The 20,008-nt window shown below is 45.6% G+C and overlaps 1 protein-coding gene across 2 annotated transcripts in view; it reads left to right on the top strand.

Moving 5' to 3' along the window:
- Window positions 1–20,008, top strand: part of LOC122388177 (probable methylmalonate-semialdehyde dehydrogenase [acylating], mitochondrial) — a 268,791-nt gene that overhangs the window by 191,983 nt on the left and 56,800 nt on the right. Inside the window, exon 9 of one of the 2 annotated variants that reach the window (XM_043379029.1) lies at window positions 5,258–5,437. The exons of the other annotated variant lie outside the window; for it this stretch is intronic. Within the exon in view, the coding sequence (XP_043234964.1) occupies window positions 5,258–5,437 (180 nt within the window). The remainder of the gene's footprint in view (window positions 1–5,257; window positions 5,438–20,008) is intronic. 2 annotated transcript variants of the gene reach the window in all.

Consider the following 20,008-nt stretch of genomic DNA (forward strand, 5'->3'; position numbering starts at 1 on the left):
TATATCAATCAACATAACAATGGTGGTATGCAACCACATTAAAATATCTCCCCGGCTCCCGCAACGTTCCAACGCCCCTCCGTTATGCATTCGCCCGATGTGTCCGCCGAGCCGGCTTGCCTCCAATGACGTCATAGGCCGGCCGGCGGCGTTCAAGGTTAAATGGCTGGTGTCCTTACCTGGAGTTCTGTAGCCTTGAATCTTGCAAAAATCTTCGCCACATTTCTGTGAAAATTTGCTAATTCTCGTGAAAATGAGCAGGGAACCATCATCCACACCATGTTAAATCATCAAACAAATAGGCAAAACATGTCCTTCATTTTTCAATGTTTGCGCTACTATTACTAAGTTTTTGCCCAAAGTAAGATATAGGAAAGACTCAGGGGGCGTCGAAGTCTAGTAGGAAAATCTGGCTATCCCCGGCGTGACGTAACGTCGGGGATGACCGACGGCACCTTGCACTGAAAGATACGGCAGAACGGCTATTTTTGAAAAATGATTAAAAATACTTTTGTGCAGTTATGACACATAAAACGCTTATCAGCATGTTCCTCATCGTGTGATAAAGCCATATCGTGGTCGAAAATAGCTGAGCCCCTCCCAATTTCCAACCACCGACCACATAAGCAAAGGATGCAAGCGTAATCCTTAAGGGCGACTTTCCTATATATATCCGTGCATATGCGTCCTTATGGAAATCGGTAGTGTGGCGATTGGCGACGCGCGCGACATCTGTGTGGCGACCAAGTGGCGACTGTGGCGACACCTGGTGGCTGCTTTTCTGCTGTATGTAGGCATTGGGGATTTGCCAGATATGGCTCCTACTGCTACACAACTATGTTGACCCAATACTAGAAAGTTATTTTGCCAGTAAAAGGCAAGCGAATTGAAAGTCAATTTATAAAATTGCTTATAAATGATAACGAGAAAATAATTAACCCTCGCCCGCACATGGGGGGGTGGTTGCCACCCCCCCCCCCCCAGGTAGTCTTTCTGCTCTGCACTCAACATTTTTAGCGCTAGAAGGCTGATTTTTCGTATAGCTGCTCCTATATCCTTTCTTGATGTCCACTGAAAATTTTAAGTTTCTGTGATTTTTGGTTTCGGAGATATGACCTTGTTTTTCAGGTCATGTCATGACCTAAATGGCCAATTCTCAACATCTTGCGTTTGCCATGGGCCTTGCGAGCTTTTGACACCCTGATTTCGGCCTTTTTTGCCAGTATTACCTCCCACCTATCATGGAACATGTTGTTCGACGATGTACAGGGGTCAAGGTCAGGGTCAAGGTCAACCTAGGTCATCTAAGATAATTGCGTTTTAGGCAAGCTAAATTTACTTTTTTTGATTTTTTTTACTGCATTTTTGGTAAAAGCTTCTCAGAGCATGATTTCATGTAATATGAACCCAAAAACAATCGGCGCACACATCAGTATACACACAGACACACACAGACATACAAACACATATAATTGACCTTGACCTAACTTGACCTGAAATGACCTCAGCTGCAAAATTCTGGTCGGGTAGTGTGACAAAGAGGTTCTAGCTGGCCTGGCACCAGAAAACAGCATCGTCATCGGTATTTGATAAGCAGCGCACTTGATATCCAACGGTGACCCAAAACAGCAACATTTTTTAGTTTGACCTGACCTGGAAGGTCAATGACTGACCTGGGGCATTCCACGATAGATCGACCAAAAATAAATAAAATTTACACCCTCATATTTTATTTTTTACTTAAAATTGGTCTAATGGGTTGTGATGGGCGGGGAACCCAGCTGTGGCAAGGATTTTTTTCTTCGAACAACGGTTTCCGAGATATAGCCTCGGGCAGTTCCTGGAGGTCACGCTGCAACCCTATGTTTGGCGGCTTATAACTCAGAAACTATTTGTTTTCTATAGTAAAAACTTTATATGGTTCAACTCGCAATCAACCAACAAACGTTTTGGCTATCTCGGATTTTCGATTTTTGAAAATTTTGATCACGTGACATCTTGACCTTTTTTCGAAGAGTGACCTTGATATTTTCCCAACTGAAAGTCGCAAATTTGTCTGATGACGATTAACGCCTTATCAATTGTCATTCATATGCGATAATAAAAAAGTGGCTTTCGGCCTGCGTTGACCTCAGGTTAGGTCATTTTTATGACCTTCCCATTATTACGAGCGGGAGCGACAGCGAGATCTCGAGAACAAAGCAAGATAGCGACAAGTGGTAAACGGCACAAGGTACACATGGATAAGGTCTACAATTTTTACTCAGGTCATTTTCAGGTCAGGTCAAAGATGACGTCACAAGGGTAAAAAGAAAGTCTAAATGGCGGCACTACATATATATGAAGTTTTTCTCGAATAACTTTCAAAGTATCCCAGCTACAAACAAACTAATAGCACCATCGTGATCCTCTCGTCGATCCGCATCGAAACATGTGTATGTTGACCTTGAAAGGTCAAGGTCAAAAGTTGACCTTTGGTCACTGACCTTAAGGTCATCATATATCATTCGATGGGCCTTGACGAGCTGAACACAATGAGCCTATCCGCGCGGCTGTATCTCAAACCTGTAAGGAGTTACGAGTATTAGCAAAAAACCATTTGGTGACCTTTAATGACGTCACATGACCCAAGAGCAACGTCACAGTTAACCCGCGCCCCGTAGGGGGGGGCCGAAACGGCCCCCCCCTGTCTTTTTCGGTCGATATCTCCTAAACGGCTGGAGATATCGCCACCAAACTTTCAGGACCCCTCCGGGCATCAATTTTACACATTGTGACCAAAAATTTTTCCAGAGGCTGTGATAGGTTGGCCACAAATGACGTCAGAGTGACGTCATGTTCTGTCATTTTCGACCGAAAAAAGACCTTCGCGAGAAGACCTGTCAGGCCTACAGCTTTGAAGATACAGAAAAATGATCAAGACATAAAAGGTGTAGAATTGACAGGGCTACAAAACTGCTATCTCGGATTTTTGAAATTTTTGAGTTTTGATCCCCAAAAATCAAAAAAGCATTTTTTTGGATATATTAGCCAAAAAATCCAAAAAGTTTTTTGAGTTTCGAAAAAACCGGAATATATGTGATAGTACCTACCGTCTTCTATCTACGTACCAAATTTCAGATCGATACCTCGTTTTTTGGCCAAGTTATAGCGAAAAAACTGTTCAAAAATGATGACGTCAAATTTTCAAACTCAATTTTTGGCAATTCTAGAACTCGTAGAGCAAAACAAAGACCACCATTAGACTCCCCGTGACGAGCTGCATCGAATGGATACCCATTTTATGCAAAAATATCAACTTTGAAATTTGACCTAATTTGACCTGACCTTGACCTGACCTTCACCAAAACGTGACCTAGGCTGGCCCCAAAGGCTGCCTAACCCACATAATCGCATTTATCATGTAAAATGGACCATAAAACATGTATCACACGACACATTCATATTGTGACCCCCGGTGACCTGACCTCGCTGTGACCTGACCTGGTATCAGTGACCTCAGATAGCAAAGTATGTGTTTGACGAACAATATACCATCGATGGTTTTCAACAAATTACCAATTTACTCGATTTCACAGCACATTTCTTGAATTGCCTGTGAACGGTGAAAATCTGACCTTTGACCTGACCTGTGACGTCATCGGTTTGACCTAGGTCAATGAAATTTGGTCACAAGGTAGTTCCCGGGTAGGGCTATCAAACGCCGTTTGAATTTTGAAAATCGGCCGGTAACTTTCCGAGATCTTAGGGGGGGGCCGAAACGGCCCCCCCCCTACGGGTGGTAGGGTCCGCCGGTAGCCCTACGGGGCGCGGGTTAACCAAGAGCAAAAAAGGTCTCAAGGTAGTCAAAGTTAGTCGTATATGAAGTCACTCATGGTATATTAGGCAATTCCGACGCGTTTTAGTGTAAAAACAAGGGAGCTGATTTTTCCCCAATTGACTTATAATGGGGTGGTCAAGAAATTGACCTGACCTTAGGTCATCGGTATTGAAATTCAAAACGAACTGGTGCTAGGCGAAAGCAAGCACAATGGTGCCTGTTCCACGTCTCTTTCTTTATTAGATCAAAAGGTACAGCCAAAACTATTTTGACTTCCTTTTTACCCCTGTGACGTCATTTTTGACCTGACCTGAAAATGACCTCAGTAAAAATTGTAGACCTTATCCGTGTGAATCCTGTACCGTTTACTGCTTGTCGCTATCTTGCTTTATTCTCGAGATCTCGCTGTCGCTCCCCCTCGTAATAATGGACAGGTCATAAAATGACCTGACCTGAGGTCAACGCAGGGCGATAGCCACTTTTTTATTTTCGCATATGAATGACAATTGATAAGGCTTTAATCGTCATCAGACATAATTGCGACTTTCAGTTGGGAAAATATCAAGGTCACTCTTCGAAAAAAAGGTCAAGATGTCATGTAATCAAAATTTTCAAAAATCGAAAATCCGAGATAGCCAAAACGTTTGTTGGTTGATTACGAGTTGAACCATATAAAGTTTTTACCATAGAAAACAAATAGTTTCTGAGTTATAAGCCGCCAAACATAGGGTTGCAGCGTGACCTCCAGGAATTGCCTGAGGCTATATCTCGGTAACCGTTGTTCGAAGAAAAAAATCCTTGGCACAGCTGGCTTCCCCGTCCATCATAACCCATTAGACCAATTTTAAGCAAAAAATAAAATATGAGGGTGTACGGCTTTGGTCGATCTATCGTGGAATGCCCCACCTGAGAAGGTAAAACTGGGTATCATTGGATTCGTCTCTTCCCAAAGAATCTTTTTGGTCTTTACCGCTAAGCTCTATCTCCAACAGGAACGAAATGGCGCGGGGGGGGGGGTGGCAACCACCCCCCCCCCCCCCCATGTGCGTTCTAGGATGGGAAAATGGCATGTGCGGGCGAGGGTTAAGAAGTTTTGATTGAATAGTTATTAAAATATTCAACCGTGAAACTATATTCTGGTAGGTTTAGTAGAAATTAGTCCATGCAACCTTGTATTTAGGGCCTTGGGAAAGACTACAAATTGACTAGAGGTGTTGGTTCCCAAAGCACATTATCATATGGCGAGTGATTTGGCTGTGATAACGTTTGAAAGTTAGGGCCCTAATGGCAGGTCCCTAATTTCTGTGCACACTGCACAGCCCAGGTATATAGTGGTCTATGCATAACACTTGCTGCACGTTGTCTTTACCTTGCCCGGATGAATTTGGATGGTCGATGTGTTGTTTGATAACTGTCAGTGGCTGCTGGTGCCGGCAGCCCGAGATGGAGTGCTATCGTGAGGAGATCTTTGGCCCGGTGCTCTGCGTATTGACTGTGGACACGCTGGATGACGCCATCGAGCTCATCAACAATAACCCCTACGGCAACGGCACGGCCATCTTCACCACCAGCGGAGCGACGGCGCGCCGCTTCACCCACGACATCGACGTCGGCCAGGTGGGGAGGCGGCTCGGAGCGGCCAGAGCCAGCGGCCGCTGCCCAGTCAGTTACTCTTTTTTTTGCTCCGCCAGCCTAAAGCCAGTCTGGAGCCGGGGGTCATTACATCTGGCAATTTTGGCCAGGAACAAAGTTTTACGTTAACCCGCGCACCGACGGGGGTCTGCGCCAACTTCGCACCGACGGGGGGGGGGCGGATGACCGCCCCCCCTGAGATCTCGAGAACGAAGCAAGATAGCGACAAGCGGTAAACGGCATCGGATACGCACGGTCAAGATCTACAATTTTTACAAAGGTCATTTTCAGGTCAGGTCAAAGATGACGTCACAGGGGTCGAAAAGGTCAAAATGGCGGCGCTAGATATGGAGAGTTTTTCTCGAATAACTTTCGAATTAGTCAAGATAGGAACAAACTAAGGGCATCATCGTGATCCTCTCGTCAATCTGCATCGAATGATATATGAGTTGACCTCGAAAGGTCAAGGTCAAAGGTTGACCTCAGGTCACGTGACCTCGAGGTCATCATGTATATCATTCGATGCGTCTTGACGAGCTGAACACAATGAGACCATCCGCGCGGCTGTATCTTGTTCCTGTACGGAGTTATTGGCAAAAAACCGCTGGTGACCTTTGATGACGTCACATGACCTTACAGCTGCCCAACAGCAAAACAGACCTCAAGGTAGTGAAGGTTGATCGTATATGAAGTCATGTATGGTATATGGGGCCATTCCGACCCGTTTTAGTGGTAAAAACAGGGAGTTGATTTTTCCCCCATTGACTTATAATGGGGAGGTCGCGAAATTGACCTGACCTTAGGTCACCGACATCAAAATTCTGAAATATACAAATTGTAGCTACTAATGACCTAATAACATCCTGCGACTTTCAAAGGCCTCCGACATCTACTGTAGCTCTGGCACGGTGACAAAGTTGCAAAAAAGTGACTTGAGGTTGGGTCATTCAAAGTGACCTGGTGACCTGACCTTGAAAGTTAGGAGGTTCAAACTTGCACACCATGTGCAAAATTGATGAGAGAATAGTCATACCAAATTTCCGCTATCCGCGAAAAACCTCAGGGGGGGCGGATATCCGCCCCCCGTCGGTGCGCGGGTTAAGCCGGTTTATGTGAACCCGGAAGCAATAGCAACGTGGGAGCCTATCCTTAGCGTGTGTGAGCAAATCTAATGGGGAAACTTACTTTTGCCGAAGTGCCGAAAAAGCCGGAACCAAAAACACAGATAAAGAAACGGTAATATTTATTCACATCACATATTCATACACTTGTGCAAGGTGTCAGTGTACTGGTGTGGGGTGTATTGGTCAGGGAAAAAGTCCTAAATAACAAAAAACCTGACGCCTATTGCAAAGGGGAAACCCCGCGCTGAAGCCAAAGAGCGCGGGAAAAAACCCTACAGTTGTTTAATCTAATGTGTAGGAGGGAAAAGGGAAGGGATAATGACGGCCCCGTGCTGGGGAGGAGCGCCCGGCGACCACAGGCGTACTAACACCTTGGCCGCCAGTCGGCGTTGGCTCTCAACGACTCCGCCTTAGCGGGTCGGAGAGCGCAATAGGGGGCCGCCAGTTACACATGCCAGTTACACAATGCAAGAAACATTAATGGCTAGAGCGCGAGCACACGATGCAATCAAAAGGAAAATGTAAATAAACGACCGGGATTTAGGTTGCACAAGGAACTGGGCGCCGCGTTACTATCGTCCCCACAGCGCCCGCTCATGCCCGTGCTCGGGGTTCCTTTTGTCTCAGTGAGGTGGTTTTTATATGCTGTTAATAAGACGTGCCTCCTGAAGAAAGATAAAGTTACTACATAGTGCATTTTCACGGCGCATGACTGGGGTATATTCCTGTATGTAGTGTCTGTACTGATGAGTTCTGTACAAGGGGCATTCCATGTCAACCGGGACAGCCAAAATGGCTACCTCTGCGATTTTGTTCAAACTTGGTATACTTGTTGGCTATTTGGTGAAACCTCTGAGGGAGAAAAATTTTCATATGCCCTCGGGCTACAGAGATACATGTCGCTTAACTTCTGCTTTTCTGGCAGAATTGGACATGTATTGCAATCTTAAAAGATCTATAGCTTCAACATTTTTGAAGATATTCATTTTAAACGAACTGAAACGTTTACATAAGGAGTTATGGTAGCTAAATTCAGCAATTTTTACATTTTTTGATAATTTTGAGATGATTTTATTATGAAATTTACTTATATAAAAATCAAAATGTCTGTACGTATGTATGTATGTATGTAACGCGTCAGTCACGCTTGGCGGGCTATTGCTCCGGAACGGTGCGGGCTACGGGGGTGGAATTTTGGGCGCAGGTCGGACGCGTGCATCTGTTTGTTGTATTAAATTTTGGAAGAGGTGCGCTCGGTGGTTTGCACGTGGCGGGCGCATCTTTGCGGGATTTTGGGCCGCGGCCGGCGCCGAGCAGACGGCACGCGCCTTAGGCTCAGTTTCTTCGCTGCAAAACTGGGTGAAATCAGAGCCGGAAGGTCACTGACCTTTGGCAATGAATACCGGAACAGAGCACCGCCGCACTGTGGGGTTTTTATCGATCCTAGCACGAATTTATTTGTATCGCATCCTCCGCTACCTTAACTAATTTTATTTCACCTTTAAATGGTTAGGCTTAGGGTGTATGATCCCTGACAACATGGTTGGCTCTCCTGCTTGACCCCATCCCTCCCCCGCCCCCTCCCCACGGACTTAGCACTGAAGCGTTTTCGGCTAGCAATGCATTGTGGGCGTGGAAGCGTTAAAAAAGTAGAACGAAACTACAATCGTTTTAGAAGTAGATATTTGTTCATGTCTAGCCCAATCACCAAAAAGGCATTTCGGGCTTAACCTTTGCACTTTGTTAGTCCTTGCACTTAAAGGGGGAGGGGGTCGCACAGACTTCTGTCCTCGACTTTTCGCATACTAGCTCAAGCAAAACGTGGAGGATCACGACGAAACTTTCTATACCTTCGATTCGATCAATGTTACTCACACACTTAAAATTTCATGACCTTGACCTTAATAAAAATTTGACCTGTGACCTGTTTCACCAGACCATGTCAGGCTGTTATCGATTTGGCGCTTGTCAGCGCACATTATCGGCGCGTTTTCAGTCTTGTTGTGGTTGTTAACTCTCCAAGGTATGAAATGCTGTTTGTTCTTTGCATTTTAAGGTCACGTTAAGGTCAAATCAAGGTCATTTACCTTAGATGACCTTAGTTGACTTTTCAAGTTATACGATTTTTCTAGATAAGTGCTTGGAGCTTATTTCGAACTTAACACCCATTTGAAGATTTAAGTAGTTTTGGTGCCTAATGGAACATGCTACGAAGCCGTCAAAGGTAATCGACGCCTACCTTCTATGGATAGCCGGCAATACACCTACTGGTCGGGCCTGACCTGACCCGGCCTAGCATGAAAACATCATCCTTGATCAAAACTAGCTTGAAATTCGTGATTAGCACCCCAAAAACCTCCAACCTCACTTTACAAAGTTACAGCATTTTTCGATTTACCTACATCAAAGCTCTGTACTGAAGTTCAATAAGGTGAACATTGGTGGCGATAGCCAATAAAATGGACGCAGCGTTGCAAGGGTGTTATTGTTTTGTTCAAAAAGAACATTTGGCGATAGAAAAATAATGTCAACATGGTATCACCCCCTTCCTCCCTCCTCCCAACTCCTATACTGACCGGAAACCCCCAGGCGGTGTGCTGCGGTCGGGTAACCCGCCGCGGCGCGGCCCGGCGGGGCGTAAGAAACCACGCGGCACCGTCTGCTTTGACGTCTCATAGTGACTGGTTTAGGCAAATTTCGGCAAAAAATGAGAGCTGCCCCCGATGCAGAAATTATTGGAGAACATTTTGATATACATTTCCACGCGTAACACCGCGTATCAAACTTTGTAAGGCAATAGTTTGCTTGTCAACTCTCTGAATCAAGAAGCATTTTAACATTTTTAGCATTTCGGTCAAAAATTATACATTTGGATGAATTTTGGAAATTTTCGTGCATACCATCATCTTCCTTATAAGTCAAAGATAATGAAAACATGTCGCAACTATAACCTGCTGTTCAGGGAAACGAGTGAGAGGGCGTTTTATGGTAGTGTGCTTTTTCGCTGTATGCAGGTAGCACGACGCTGGTCAGGACGAAGCTACACTTTGAGAGGTTTTTTTAGGCATAAACAATCATTTTACAGACGATTTAAGGTGTGATTCGGATGCGCTGGACAATTCTACGTGGAATGAATAACAAAAAGTGGAAATCGAAATACTTTAACTTGCCACTTAATGCGTGCTAGGATGGCATAAGTCCCCACGGTGCGCCGGCCAGGAGGAGACGCCAAATTTATTCTGGCAATAACTCGGCCGTTACTGGGCCGATTTTAATGAAAATTGATTATATATAAAAATCAAAACGTCCGTATGTATGTATGTATGTATGTATGTATGTATGTATGTATGTATGTATGTGACGCGTCAGTCACGCTTGGCGGGCTATTGCTGTGGAACGGTGCGGGCTACGGGGGTGAAATTTTCGGCGTAAGTCGGACGCGTGCATCTGTTTGTCGTATCAACTTTTCGAGGGGGTGCGCTCGGCGGTGTGCACGTGGCGGGCGCATCTTAGCGGAATTTTGGGCCGCGGCCGGCGCCGAGCAGACGGCACGCGCCTAAGGCTCAGTTTCTTCGCTTGCAAAACTGAGCGAAATCAGAGCCGGCAGGTCAATGACCTTTGGCAATGAATACCGGAACAGAGCACCGCCGGCCAGGAGGAGACGCCAAATTTATTCTGGCCATAACTCGGCCGCTATTGGGCCAATTTTAATGAAAATTGATTTATTACGCTGCGCGTAATGCTGTCCCTCTAGTCACTTATATAAAAATCAAAATGTCCGTGTGTATGTATGTAACGCGTCAGTCACTCTTGGCGGGCTATTGCTCCGGAACGGTGCGGGCTACGGGGGTGAAATTTTCAACGTAAGTCGGACGCTTGCATCTGTTTGTCGTATTAAATTTTGGTGGGGGTGGGTTCGGTGCAGTGTTCGCCACGGGCCCCAAAATCCCCAGCCCAGCCCGGCCCGGGCCCATGGGTTCAGAGCCCGGCCCAGCCCGTAGCCCGCTCTTGCCAAATATGTCCAAGCCCAGCCCGGCCCGGCCCGGTCCGTCAAAAATAGCAATCTAGTTATTGTCTTAGTCTATTGCTATAATAAGCATAATTGATTACACCATTTTGAGAACAATTCAAATTGCATGAAAATTAACATGGCAATCATGACTCCCTTCTTTTCAATGGATATAATCATTTCAAGTACCTATGGCACAAATTTGAACAGTAACAGCAAGCACCTCAGTCAATTAGGTCATGATTACACACCTATAAAAAGTTTACATGATTATATTAACTACATTCTATGAATTAAGTTATCTTGCAAGCTGATGTGTGTGAACATTATCATGCATAATTGGTGACTCTAATGCATACTTGAAGAAAGTATTTGCAACTTAGGTACTCTATACTTCCCAGCACTTACCAGCAGAAAAAAAGCTTGACTTATGGGAATTGATGAATTTGTCTGGGATTGACCTTGCTGTTAAATTCACTCCATTGATACTGCAATATCAAAAGCCTGAGAAAGCATACAAAATAGGTGACACTAGCTTTAGCACTGTCTTCCAAAAAAGAGAAAATCCATCCATTTATCAGCAACACTGATTTAATCTATTTTCAATTCATGCCCACGTGTCAACCGAATCTCTGTGGACAACTATCTGCTGCTTTCCTTGCTATTTTATGTTAGGCTCTTTTCAAGATATGATTATCGCTAGCAGCATAAGCAGAAAACATGATAAGCTTGAAATGTCATTGGGTACTTTTGCGACTTTTACGCATCATCATCATCAATTGAAAATGAGCGAACACTTCCTTGATTGTCGCAGCTGCGGCAGTTACTGATCCTGACTAATTATATATAATAAAACATATTTGATCAAGTTTTTATTTTGTTTTTCGTTCGAGTTTCAGACTATGTGATTTAGTTTGATTTTTTATTTGTTTTATTTTGTTTCTCACCTTGATACTTACTTTAAAAACGTATTTATTTGATATACTATTGTGTATACTACCTAGATGCCGCCACATAAACATAGCGCCATGATCGCAAATTTTGTTGAGAAGGGGCTGGCTTGTTGTGATTTATTTTGACAAATTTATGGACATTTAAAGAAGCTTTCATCGCGAAATACTCTGTAGAATTCCTCGTTACTTACAGTGTGTTTCGTGAGTATCCTTTTAAGGTTCTGTTCGTTAAAAAGCCGTCGGTGAAAGAAAAAAGACTGTGTTGGAATTGTCTCACTATCGCCATATATAAGTGTTAAACTTAATGTAGCCCTGTAGCCCATCATTGTTGAGTGGCTTCTTAGTTTTTGGAGTTGTAGTGCTAAGTAAGTTATTCTGATAACTACATTTTAACTCTCATTAACAAACAAATGATGCTAGAGATTCTCTGATCTTTTTGGTTGCGGAATTTTTATGAAATCCCGCCAATGTGTGACATGATGTGATATGGGATAATTCTCCAGATTCCCAAAATTCAATATAAAGTAGGTTTTCTTTCACATTGCTTAAATTTGGTTTAGTTTTAGTATTTTCCCAGTGGGTTTTGTTTGCATCAGTTTCTAAATTTTCTTAAATTGACATTAGTCGCAAAACCCATAGTCCACAAAGCTCTTGGCCCGGCCCGTCCATAGCCCGTTAACTAATGATATTTGGGGGCCCGGCCCAGCCCGTAGCCCAGCCCGGCCCATGGCCCGTTGGGCTGGCCCGGCCCGTGGCGAACACTGGTTCGGTGGTTTGCACGTGGCGGGTGCATCTTTGCCGCATTTTGGGCCGCGGCCGTCGCCGATCAGAGAGCACGCGCATTAGCCTCAGTTTCTTCGCTTGCAAAACTGAGGGAAATCAGAGCCGGAAGGTCACTGACCTTTGGCAATGAACACCGGAACAGAGCACCACCGGCCAGGAGGAGACGCCAAATTTATTCTGGCCATAACTCGGCCGCTACTGGGCTGATTTGAATGAAAATCGATTCATTACGCTGCGCGTAATGCTGTCCCTCTAGTTTGCATATATAAAAATCAAAACGTCCGTATGTATGTATGTATGTATGTATGTATGTGACGCGTCCGTCACACTTGACGGGCTATTGCTCCGGAACGGTGCGGGCTACGGGGGTGAAATTTTCGACTGAAGTCGGACGCGTGCATCTGTTTGTCGTATCAACTTTTCGAGGGGGTGCGTGCAGCGGTGTGCACGTGGCGAGCGCATCTTTGCAGCATTTTGGGCCGCGGACGGCTTCGAGCAGACGGCACGCGCCTTAGGCTCAGTTTCTTCGCTTGCAAAACTGAGCGAAATCAGAGCCGGAAGGTCACTGACCTTTGGCAATGAATACCGAAACAGGGCACCGCCGGCCAGGATGAGTCACCAAATTTATTCTGGCAATAACTCGGCCGCTACTGGGCCGATTGCAATGAAACTTGGTTTATTACGCTGCGCGTAATGCTGTCCCTCTTTACGCTACGCGTAATGCTGTCCCTCTAGTAATTTTTTAAAATCTATTTTGTTGAAAATGAGTTCCCTTCGATTTTGCTCAAATTTAGATGATATCTTCCCCTACACGTAAGTCACCCGTGCTGATAAAATTAGAGTGGGCCAACGATAACTTGGGATGATATAGCAACAAGTGCAACGTAGCACGCGCAGTGGAGGGGGGCGGATTTCGCCATCCCCACCCGTTTGTCGTCAATATCTCATGCCGTAATTATTATATTAAAGTCAAATTTTCAGTACCTATCCGGAATTAAAGTGCGGATATTCCCGTGCAAGCGATAGGTAAATCGAACCATAACTTTTCTAGTACAGGGTGTCCCATAAGTTCGTTCTCACATTATATTCGCATGTAAAACGGAGTAGGTACATTGCGTTTTGATATATTTTGACCACTCAATGTGCTCCTCATTTCATGGGCAAACACATGGATACACGCTGCGCCATGCCAGCCGCCATGTTTTGCTGCGTGGCCGGCTTGAAGTTAGCCCACACTGACCTGGCATGCACCGTGAGCTCCTGGAGGCTGGAACAGCGCCTCGCTTCGACGAGCCCCAATGTCGGCATTCCCAACATATTTTTATCAAATTTCGATCTGGTGCCTGTTTCACTAACAAATAAATTGTGTAATTACAAAGAAAAAACTTGGGTTTAAAAGAAATATTTACCAACATTTGAAATTTGGATTTCACGAAACCTCCGAGCATGAATTTGGAGTTTAAAATTTACCAACTTTTTTACAAGAAAAAAGTTTGTAAGAAACATCGAAATCGCAAACTTTCTGTTCACGAAGACCAAAAACTTGAAAGAAAAGGTTGTACTTACAAGCCCGAAATTCCAGTGGCTTTTACGTTCGGAATTTTATTACTTTTTGTGCAATGATGCAAAGCAATCAATTATTTGAAACAAATATGATATGCTGAGTCATTATATGCTCTTTTTTACTTAGCACAATCCCTACGAACCAGCTACGAGCAATAAATAAATATCGTCATGTTTTGTCATTCGCGCGCCATAATTGCATTCAACAGTCTTCTGCTGCCAAATGTTTTGCGTGTTATTTTCTTTCAATAATAAAATATTGTGAACTATCATTTATACCATTTAGAAACAGCATCATTATTGATAATTTATTCATGCATTTTTTGACATGAATACTATGACATAATTTGATAAAAAGAAGCAATATCTGTAACATGTTGTAGTTCTTGATTAAAAACATTTTTACTGTTTACAAGTTTTTTTGCAAACTCTTTTTATCGGAGGTGCCGCTGGTGATGAAGTTAAGTGAAATCCGATTTTACATAGTTTGCAAAAATACTTATGAATTGTAAAGATCAAACACTTGAAATCGCAAGTTTTTAGTGAAACAGGCCTCAGATGAGTTACCTGGCATGTGATCTTGCGACAGACGCTTGCCGCAGTCTCCTGGAACCATTTATGAGCTTTTCTTGGCCTGTGCGCCGAAGCCCGCCTTGTTTGAAGATGGCCCTACGACCTCTCGGATTCCATTTTCCCCTCCAAAATTGAGTTCATAATTGCGCTTTGAGTTAACCCGCGCATGACTGGGGAGGCTCTACAGACCCCCTCATGTTTTTCAGCAATATCTTCTAAACCGTTTGACGGATCAACACGAAACTTGCGGTACCCTCAGAGGTATCAATTTGACACCTTGTGTTAAAATTTCAACTTTCTAGCTACCATAGTTTAGCCGGAAATGACGTCAGAGTGACGTCATGTTGGCCCGATTTTCATGCAAAATACTGAAATACGACAAACGCTCTCAAGAGCTCAGTTTTAAAGCTAGATCCATTTTCTTTGCATGAGTGGACTACAAATACACGTAGCTATCGAACTACTATCTCGAATTCTTGAAATTTTGACAATTTTTAAAAATATTTATTTACAATTTAAAAAAAAATATTTTTTGATTTTTTTTTTTCAAAAAGTTTTTGACTTTTCGCAAAAACCGGAATATATGTGATAGAACACACACTGATGAACCATATTTGCAAGTTTTAGCCCAATATCTTCAAAATAGCCAAGTTATTCGCATTATTGTCAAAATTTTACAATTTTATGTTTTTCAAATCCATTTTTCAGTACGTTTTTGACGTCGTGCAGCAATATAAATGGCACCATCGTGTTCCTGAGCTCAAACTGCATCTGATAGGCACCTTTTTTGTTGAAGAAAATTCATTTTCAAAATTTGACCTTTTCTGACCTGAAAGTGACCTGACCTCCGGTAAATTCAGCTGACAATGATCTCAAATGACACAGACGACACTATTTTCGAAATCTACGAGTAAAATGGACCATAAAACATGCGTCACGTGACCGATACATGATATACAATTTTCGTGACCTAGGATGACCTAGCCTTGACCTTAAAAATTCGAAGTAAAAGTTCGGTACCCTCAGGGTATCTAAGGCATCCGTCAAGGAGTGCGTAAACCAAAAATGAGCCTGATCGGACCGGCGGTCCGGCGGTCAGAGCCTAAATTGTGACCTAATAAAAATGTCGATAATTTTTACTTTGACCTGACCTGTGACGTCATCGGTGACCTCGAGGTCAATGAACATAGGTTTCGCTCGACAGTTTTTCCAGGGCTATCAGACGCCGTTTGAATTTTGACGATCAGCCCAGTAGTTTCGGAGATAGGAGGGGAGCTCTGGAGAGCCCCCCCCCCCCCCCCCGTCACTCGCGTTATGGAAAATACCCCAGTCATGCGCGGGTTAAGCTAGAAAGCAAAAACTTCTATATCTTCGTCGGGAAGCAGTCTGCTCCCAAAAACTATTTCTGGGTTGTCACTTGCAGCTTGGTCAACGTCAGAACGCCTATAACCCCACAACGTAGTGGCCCTGGCCTTTTGCATAGAAAGATAACGGGACGAAACGAAGGCCTCCTCCTTCGCCCTTATGGGACCGTTTTCGGGTTCGGACGGGTGTTTCATCTCGAACATGGATTAGTTAGTCCAGATAACCTGATTGATGTCTTCAGCCCTCTATTTTTTAAGCCTCAGGCATAACGAAACTCATGTTTGGCCATTTTAAGACATTTTTGACTGTTTTAAGACCTCCGGTAAGTAGAGCTTAAGTCACCTTGAGTTATGTTCCACGAAAGGATGCTCTTAGACAGCGGGCAATTCATCCAAAAGAGCCTGGTTTTCAGCTTCCTAAAGCTTTGACTTTTTTGACGGCCGCTTTAGCGTCACACAGGCTTGGCTACTTGGCTCACTCCTGAGGGTCGACTGGAAAGAGGATGAACTTGCAGTGACTGACTCCCGACAAATAATCGGCGTCACTTTCTGACTGTGCGGCCAGCTAGCGACAGACATTGACTACAGACTGGCTGGCTACAGACACCTTCAATCGTCCCGAATGTCCTACGCGCTGACGTAATACCAAGACGGACCCGTCTTGGAGACCTTCATGTCCCGGCATGACACGTCTCTACAGAAACTGGACTCTACAGGGTGTCCGGAAATTGATTGCACACTCTTTTACTACATTTGACAAGGAAACAAAACGAGCATGTTTCATGGTTTATTTGCCGATATACCCTCCACCCAGTCGCACACACGCCCTCATACGGTCGGGCATGCCGCACATTAGGTTATCCAGTGTCTCCGCACTGATGCTGAGCCACGCTCGCTGGAGGTTCCTGATTAGCGCCTTCTCGGTGGTAGCCGGCTCCACCATGTCGAGCTCGCTCTGCACGATAGCCCACACGTTCTCGATGGGCGACAGGTCGGCTGTTGCCCGGCCATACACCCTTCTCCCCAAACCCTGGGAGGTTGTCCCGGCACCACTGTTGAGTGCTGGTGGCGTGATGAGCCGGAGCGCCGTCTTGCTGGAAGATCGCCTCGGACATCTTCGGGAGCAGCTCGACCTGTGTTGGCGGCCCCGTCTTCCTCTTCCGCTTCATCGCCGACGCTGCCGACTTCTTCAGGACCTCCTCCACGTAGTACTGGGCCGTCACGGTCTGGCCGCGGGGGACGAAGTGGAGCTCCGACAGGCCCTGATGACTCATCATGGCCCAGACCATGACTTTCAGCTGCTGCTTCACCGTGTCGATGGCAGGCACTTCAGCGCTGCTTTGCGCCCAGACGCGCTCGTTCTGGCAATTCGGCGGGTGCATGAGCTCGAACACCGACTCATCGCCGAACAAAACGCGCCGCCAGTCCTGGATGGTCCAGTTCTTCCGCTCCCGGGCAAATGCCAGCCTTTTCCGCTTCTGGGCTTCGGTCGGTTTTGGCTGGCGGCGCAGTTTTAGCGGCTTGAGACCCAAGCACTTGGTCATGTAGTGGTGAACAGTGGTCTTCGACACCGGGTGACCCTTCTCAGTCAGCTTTTTGGCCAGTTTCCGCGTCGATTGGCGTCGTTTCAGCACGGCCTTGGCGAGCATGATTTTGGCCACTCTGCTCAGCACAGTCTTTCTCCCACGACCCTTACGATTCTCAAGTGATGCACCGCTGCGGTCGAGAGCTAGCCAGTAATGAAGGGTCCGGCGAGATACGCCCACTTGTCGGGCAACATCGCCTACCGTCATCCCGGCTTAAACCATCCCAACCGCGCGGTGGCGCGTCGTCAAAGTGTGCTCCCTCACCATTCCCGATATGGGGCCCGCGCGCGAAGACTGCCTCTCGGAAAATGACCTGTGGCCGCTCACTGCGGCTCGGGTCAGGTCACCTGCTGGGTCACGTGATCAGCTGACACGCTGGGGTGCCCGGGGGCGGGGTCGCGACCCTGCCTAACCGGTTTGGCGGGAGCATGTGCGGGATACGGGCATATGGACAGTGTGCAATCAATTTCCGGACACCCTGTACAGGCAAAAAAATGTTTTGTCTGGAGAAAATGCTTATTGTGGAGCATATTGGCAGTTGCCATGACAACCATATAAGCTTAATTACGAATCAAAATCAGCGTGCTTTGAAACCAGAGAACGCCTAAAAGTAAAATTAAGGTGAGAACGAACATATGGGGCCTTCAAAATGGGGCCTGACGCTTAATGCGGCTAAATGCAAGGTGCTCACCCTGACATTGAGGCGTCAGCCGGTCACCGGCGCCTACACGATAGACGGAGTCGAGCTGGAGCGAGTGAAAGTCATGCGCGATCTTGGCGTGCTCATAGATGAGAAGCTGACGTTCGCTGAACATGTTGACGCCGTGGTGCACCGTGCTAACAGAGCTCTAGGGCTTCTTATTCGAACATTTAACCCTCGCCCGCACATGGGGGGTTGCCACCCCCCCAAGTAGTCTTTTTGCTCTGCACTCAACATTTTTAGAGCTAGAAGGCTTATTTTTCGTATAGCTGCTCCTCTATCCTTTCTTGATGTCCACTGAAAATTTCAGGTTTCTGTGACTTTTGGTTTCGGAGATATAACCTTGTTTTTCAGGTCATGTCATGACCCAAATGGCCAATTCTCGACATCTTGCGTTGGCTATGGGCCTTGTGAGCTTTTGACACCTTGATTTCGGCCTTTTTTACCAGTCTTACCTCCCACCTATCATGGAACATGTTGTTCGACGATGTACAGATGTCAAGGTCAAGGTCAAGGTCAACATAGGTCATCTAAGATAATTACGTTTTAGGCAAGCGGAATTTACTTTTTGTGAAGTTTTTTTACTGCATTTTTGGTAAAAGCTTCTCAGATCATGATTTCATGTAATATGGACACATAAACAATCGGTGCACACATCAGTATACACACAGACACACACAGACATACAAACACATATAATTGATCTTGACCTAACTTGACCTGAAATGACCTCAGCAGCAAAAACCTGGTCGGGTAGTGTGAGAAAGAGGTTCTAGCTGGCTTGGCACCAGAAAACGGCATCGTCATCGGTATGTGATAAGCAGCGCACTTGATATCAAACGGTGACCCAAAACAGCAACATTTTTTAGTTTGACCTGACCTGGAAGGTCAATGACTGACCTGAGAAGGTAAAACTGGATATCATTGGATTCGTCTCTTCCCAAAGAATCTTTTTGGTCTTTACCGCTAAGCTCTATCTCCAACAGGAACGGAATGGCGCGGGGGGGGGGGTAGCAACCCCCCCCCCCCATGTGCGTTCTAGGATGGGAAAATGGCGTGTGCGGGCGAGGGTTAAGACCGGAAAGTGCGGCCATACATTTGACAAGTCAATGAGAAAACCAATCATAGGCACCTTCTGTGCAAACGTGCGCTCTATACTAGAGTTTTGCAGCGTGATTTGGGGAGGCGCAGCCGAAACTCACATGAAGAGGATAGAGCGCATCCACCACAAATTCCTCATTTGGCTCTGCGCACGGTGCCGTGTCACAGATACAGCGCTCGGGTACAACGACCCAGTTTTTCGGCATGAGCACGCTGGCAGCAAGGCGCGAGCAGCACGATGCAATGTTCATTCGTAACATCCACCGCCACGCCATCGACTCCCCGTTTCTTCTGGCTCAATTTCCTTTGGCTGCTCCCACTCGGCTGCTTCGCAGCTGGAGCACTTTTCACGTGTCTTACGCTAGGGTAAACACCGTCAAAAACAGCCTATTCATTCGCATACCAATGCTCAGCAATATGTTTCTGGACGCAAACCGTGACGTCGATGTGTGGCAACATAGCCAGCTACAGTATAAGAAACGAGTAGCACTTAGCAGCGTATGTCCGCTCGAGGCAGCCCTGTGCACCTATGTGTGTAATATGTAGGTATATTGGACTACGTCCATCAATGGGTGCCCATGCCCGTGGATGTTTTGAAAAATAAACAAAATAAACAAAATATGGGACACCCTGTAATAGCGGTGTAAAGTCAACCATCCTGCTGGCGCGGCGCCAGCTGCTATTCGCCGCCTGAATGGCAGACTGTGCCGGCGTGGGATGGTTCCATCTTTGCACCGCGCTCCTTACCGCTGATTATAATCGATTCGCGTCAAATTTGTGTGAAGGCTTAAAAATGTCCA

Source organism: Amphibalanus amphitrite, unplaced genomic scaffold (assembly GCF_019059575.1).
Source record: "Amphibalanus amphitrite isolate SeventyFive unplaced genomic scaffold, NRLGWU_Aamphi_draft 000312F_arrow, whole genome shotgun sequence".
NCBI lineage: Eukaryota > Metazoa > Arthropoda > Thecostraca > Balanomorpha > Balanidae > Amphibalanus > Amphibalanus amphitrite.